This window comes from Pinus tabuliformis, chromosome 6, assembly GCF_031772625.1.
Source record: "Pinus tabuliformis cultivar Carrire ecotype Pingquan chromosome 6, CPIR1, whole genome shotgun sequence".
NCBI classification, from domain to species: domain Eukaryota; kingdom Viridiplantae; phylum Streptophyta; class Pinopsida; order Pinales; family Pinaceae; genus Pinus; species Pinus tabuliformis.
This window is the reverse complement of record NC_142292.1, coordinates 1,030,351,297-1,030,356,357: the sequence shown is the minus strand read 5'-3', so window position 1 is coordinate 1,030,356,357 and position 5,061 is coordinate 1,030,351,297. Positions and strand designations below refer to the sequence as shown.

The 5,061-nt window shown below is 35.7% G+C and overlaps 1 protein-coding gene across 1 annotated transcript; it reads left to right on the top strand.

The window, feature by feature from the left end:
- Positions 1 to 1,280: 1,280 nt before the first annotated feature.
- On the top strand, positions 1,281 to 3,165 carry LOC149262518 (fibrillin protein 5 homolog). The gene is made up of 6 exons (XM_089385184.1): positions 1,281 to 1,415; positions 1,590 to 1,712; positions 1,862 to 1,960; positions 2,493 to 2,537; positions 2,637 to 2,710; positions 2,869 to 3,165. Exons 1-6 carry the CDS (start codon positions 1,281 to 1,283, stop codon positions 2,957 to 2,959), a joined length of 567 nt encoding a protein of 188 aa, XP_089241310.1. The 3' UTR covers positions 2,960 to 3,165.
- The last annotated feature ends 1,896 nt before the right edge of the window (positions 3,166 to 5,061 follow it).

Below are 5,061 nucleotides of genomic sequence, written 5' to 3'. Positions count from 1 at the left end.
TTAGTTTATGTTCTTGAATAGAATCAAAAGGTGTGCTCTGATATTTCTGAAATCATAGGGAAAACTCAGGTGCCTAATGAACATGGAATTAAGGTTGAGGGCTGAATTTCACCAGCTCAAGATCAAATTCAATTTGCTGTTTCATTTCTTTTCCTATTCCTTGATTTGATTCATTCAAAATTTATAGTCAACATTGTTCAGTTTCTCAATCTTGCATAAGTATTTAAACTAATCCTGCCCTTCTTTCCAACCAGCGCGTTGACATCCAGTTTGAAAGATCAGCCTTTGCCCCTGAAACGGTAGGCTACTTTGTTTCAGAAATACAGGTTGTTAACAAGATTTGGCATGGAATTTTCGGTTGTGAGGTTGCAAATGTCTTTGCTGTTTGTGATTTGCAGTTACTAAATTTGTTCCGAAAGAACTATGATATACTTCTCAGCATTTTCAATCCCCGAGGCTGGTTGGAAATAACGTATCCTTGACCATATGTTTCCTAGGATAATTAGAGGACTTCTTTCTCTTTCTCTGTGAAAATATTGAATTGGCTGCAGTTTGATTTTAATTTTGAAAGTGTGCAATAGTTAAAAGTGATTTTGGTCACATGAATGATGGTCCTTAATGTGGGGAAAGATATGTTGACAATATTACTAGGATTGGTAGGGATGACAAAGGTAATGTCTTTCTCCTTGAACGAGTGGCAGGAGAAAAGATGTCTGGGTAAGGTTTGCAAGTTCTTAGCTGTCAAAAAAAATGATGCAGAGAAATGTAATTTATGAGAGCTTGGTTGGCTGACTGCATCAAGCTCAGAGAATATCATTGTCAAAAAAGATATTCCTAGGCTGATGACTCTTAGAGATTATTTAGTTAAATTGTACAATGTGTTCTATAATTGATTTAAAGGGCCACAATAATATATTTTGTTCTTTAATTCTATAGCAATCATTTGAATAGACTGAAAAAGTAAATACAGTTACTTGGTTTCAGTGGACTTGAAGTCAGGTAAATAACCTGCACGAAATTTCCACTTCAGGGCTTCTCAAAATGCTGTGATGGTTGTCACCCTGCTCTGAATCTATGATCGCAATTATTCTATCATCAAACTCGCATCATCAGATTGGATAATTGAAAGGTGGCAACCATCACAGATTGCATTTTGTTGGCAACAAAGCTTGAGGTTTGGCAGTCTCAGACTTCAAGTTTTGAAATAGGTTTTTTCATCCTAGTTCACAAATCTTCTGAAAGTAAATTGCTGATTGCCCGTTTGGGTTTTGTGAATGTCAATGCAAGGCCTGAACAGGGGTGTTTTCGGCGTTCCAGTGGCTAAAAGGACCGAAATAGAGAAGCTTCTAATGCTGCTTGAAGAACAAAACCCTGTACACAATCCTACTGAAAATCTCCAAATGTTAAATGCTTTTGTATTTCAGTGTGAATCTGGGTTCCGAAACTAAGTGGATCTAGTCCAATGGTTGGTGGCATTTACAAAAGAAATTAGCGCTATTATTCCATTTCAAGATTTGGGATCCCATGTTCTAATTAGATTTGAGCATGGATAGGATACCATGGATGCCCTAATGTGAAGTTTCTACCAGGTCGAAGGTCAGTGGAATCTTCTATACAGTACAATAACAATCCTAGGCTCTAAACGGACAAAGCTAGGTCTCCAGGACTTTATTGCTCTGGGGGAGTTTGTGCAGACTATCAATACAAAAGAGGTGGCTCTGCTATCCAGTTTGTCATTCATTCATGAATTGCTTGTCTTTTATTCTAAATTCAAAATCATATCAGAAAAGCTTGGGTGTTCATGGCTTTGATTTTTGTAGGGACCCATATGGGTTTTGAAATCTTAATCCTCTGAATGTAGGGAAAAGCAGTAAATACCATTGGCTTCAGTGTTGCCGGCTTGGGCATGCTCACAGGAGAGCTAACTATTGAGGCTTCCTTCAAGATTGCAAGCCCTAAGGTTCCAAACCCTAACCCTTACTGATTGTAATATGGATTAGTCTACATTCTTGAATAGAATCAAAATGTGCACATTGAGGTCTTCCAATTAATGTTGAGAAACTGATTTTATAATGGATTAGTCCATGTTCTTGAATAAGTCAAAATGTTCACTCTGATATATTCCAAACTATTGGGAGAAACTGAGTATGATATGGAATAGTCCATGTTCTTGAATAGAATCAAAATTTACACTTTGATATCTATTGAGCCATTGTGGAAAACTTATTACAATATGCATTAGTTTATGTTCTTGAATAGAATCAAAAGGTGTGCTCTGATATTTCTGAAACCATAGGGAAAACTCAAGTGCCTAATGAACATGGAATTAAGGTTGAGGGCTGAATTTCACCAGCTCAAGATCAAATTCAATTTGCTGTTTCATTTCTTTTCCTATTCCTTGATTTGATTCATTCAAAATTTATAGTCAACATTGTTCAGTTTCTCAATCTTGCATAAGTATTTAAACTAATCTCGCCCTTCTTTCCAACCAGCGCGTTGACATCCAGTTTGAAAGATCAGCCATTGCCCCTGAAACGGTAGGCTACTTTGTTTCAGAAATACAGGTTGTTAACAAGATTTGGCATGAAATTTTCGGTTGTGAGGTTGCAAATGTCTTTGTTGTTTGTGATTTGCAGTTACTAAATTTGTTCCGAAAGAACTATGATATACTTCTCAGCATTTTCAATCCCCAAGGCTGGTTGGAAATAACGTATCCTTGACCATATGTTTCCTAGGATAATTAGAGGACTTCTTTCTCTTTCTCTGTGAAAATATTGAATTGGCTGCAGTTTGATTTTAATTTTGAAAGTGTGCAATAGTTAAAAGTGATTTTGGTCACATGAATGATGGTCCTTAATGTGGGGAAAGATATGTTGACAATATTACTAGGATTGGTAGGGATGACAAAGGTAATGTCTTTCTCCTTGAACGAGTGGCAGGAGAAAAGATATCTGGGTAAGGTTTGCAAGTTCTTAGCTGTCAAAAAAAATGATGCAGAGAAATGTAATTTATGAGAGCTTGGTTGGCTGACTGCATCAAGCTCAGAGAATATCATTGTCAAAAAAGATATTCCTAGGCTGATGACTCTTAGAGATTATTTAGTTAAATTGTACAATGTGTTCTATAATTGATTTAAAGGGCCACAATAATATATTTTGTTCTTTAATTCTATAGCAATCATTTGAATAGACTGAAAAAGTAAATACAGTTACCTGGTTTCAGTGGACTTGAAGTCAGGTAAATAACCTGCACGAAATTTCCACTTCAGGGCTTCTCAAAATGCTGTGATGGTTGTCACCCTGCTCTGAATCTATGATCACAATTATTCTATCATCAAACTCACATCATCAGATTGGATAATTGAAAGGTGGAACAAGTGAACATGTGGCCAAGTTGTAAAATATAAAATTCAAGTAAAGCGCCCTTACTAGCACTCAACTGTGTAAAGCGCCTTTTCCAATTTTTCCTGAATCACTGCCATTTTAACTCTGTCCATTGAAGGAATGCATGCAGAATTTTTTATATCCTTTGTTTTATGTTAAAGTGTTTGGATCAAACAGTAAACATGCAGGTATCCTCCTTTTTTTGTTAAGGGCTTTGTAGTCCCTCATACCCTAGTCTACCCAGATTGTGGAACATGTAGTTTAACTTTTTAAGGGGTTAATTACTCTGCCTAGTGAGGCATTTTGTTGGCAACAAAGCTTGAGGTTTGGCAGTCTCAGACTTCAGGCATACATTTTAATAGAAAAATAGAGAGGCAGCATAATGTTTCAACATTAATAGAAGTCTAGTTTCCAATGAAAAGTGTTGAACAAAGAAAGCATTAAACATTCATAGCACAATCTGTCGAATATGAACTTGCCAACTTAACAAAGATTCAAATAGGTGAGATGAGATGATGAAGAGATATTCTAAAAATGTACATACACTGGCCTCACAAAGAAAGTAGGAGAGAGAATAGGAGAATTATATTAAGATTTTCAGAATGAATGTACAGAAGATTCGATGCCTATATCTATATGCCATTCTCTTACATATTGAAGAATCAATTATGATTGAACTACATAAATAGTAATAGGTTAACAATAATATATGTATGACCAATAACATAAGAGATTATATATGAATGACTAGAATAAAACGCTGAAATAAACTAAATACAAACTGTCAATATCCAATTAACATAAAATGAATATCATGAGTAGAATTTTTTTTATACGGATAGAGAGAAATGCTATCCTCTTCAAGTAACAAGTAGCCCCTATTTTATCCTAAGATAACAGCTAGAATTCAAATCATTCAACTCTTGGGAAGAACACCATTTCCAAGGTCCTCCAAACTTGTAAGCAGCGGCCTACAGTTCAACTCTTCATTTAGTTGAACAACACTGTTGGTGGACCATCCTTAGCATTAACCATTTTCTTACAGTGAGCTACTTGGTTCTTGATATTCCTGACAAGTAGAGCTACCCTTACTAGCACTCAACTGTGTAAAGCGCCTTTTCCAATTTTTCCTGAATCACTGCCATGTTAACTCTGTCCATTGAAGGAATGCATGCAGAAGTTTTTATATCCTTTGTTTTATGTTAAAGTGTTTGGATCAAACAGTAAACATGCAGGTATCCTCCTTTTTTTGTTAAGGGCTTTGTAGTCCCTTATACCCTAGTCTACCCAGATTGTGGAACATGTAGTTTAACTTTTTAAGGGGTTAATTACTCTGCCTAGTGAGGCATTTTGTTGGCAACAAAGCTTGAGGTTTGGCAGTCTCAGACTTCAGTCATACATTTTAATAGAAAAATAGAGAGGCAGCATAATGTTTCAACATTAATAGAAGTCTAGTTTCCAATGAAAAGTGTTGAACAAAGAAAGCATTAAACATTCATAGCACAATTTGTCGAATATGAACTTGCCAACTTAACAAAGATTCAAATAGGTGAGATGAGATGATGAAGAGATATTCTAAAAATGTACATACACTGGCCTCACAAAGAAAGTAGGAGAGAGAATAGGAGAATTATATTAAGATTTTCAGAATGAATGTACAGAAGATTCAATGCCTATA

Excerpts from the sequence above, each read along its gene's own strand:
- LOC149262518 (XM_089385184.1), top strand. The coding sequence starts at position 1,281 with ATGCAAGGCCTGAACAGGGGTGTTTTCGGCGTTCCAGTGGCTAAAAGG. Across the intron at positions 1,416-1,589 it reads TCCAAATGTTAAATGCTTTT|GTCGAAGGTCAGTGGAATCT; the intron begins GTATTTCAGTGT and ends AGTTTCTACCAG. Across the intron at positions 2,538-2,636 it reads CAGCCATTGCCCCTGAAACG|TTACTAAATTTGTTCCGAAA; the intron begins GTAGGCTACTTT and ends TGTGATTTGCAG.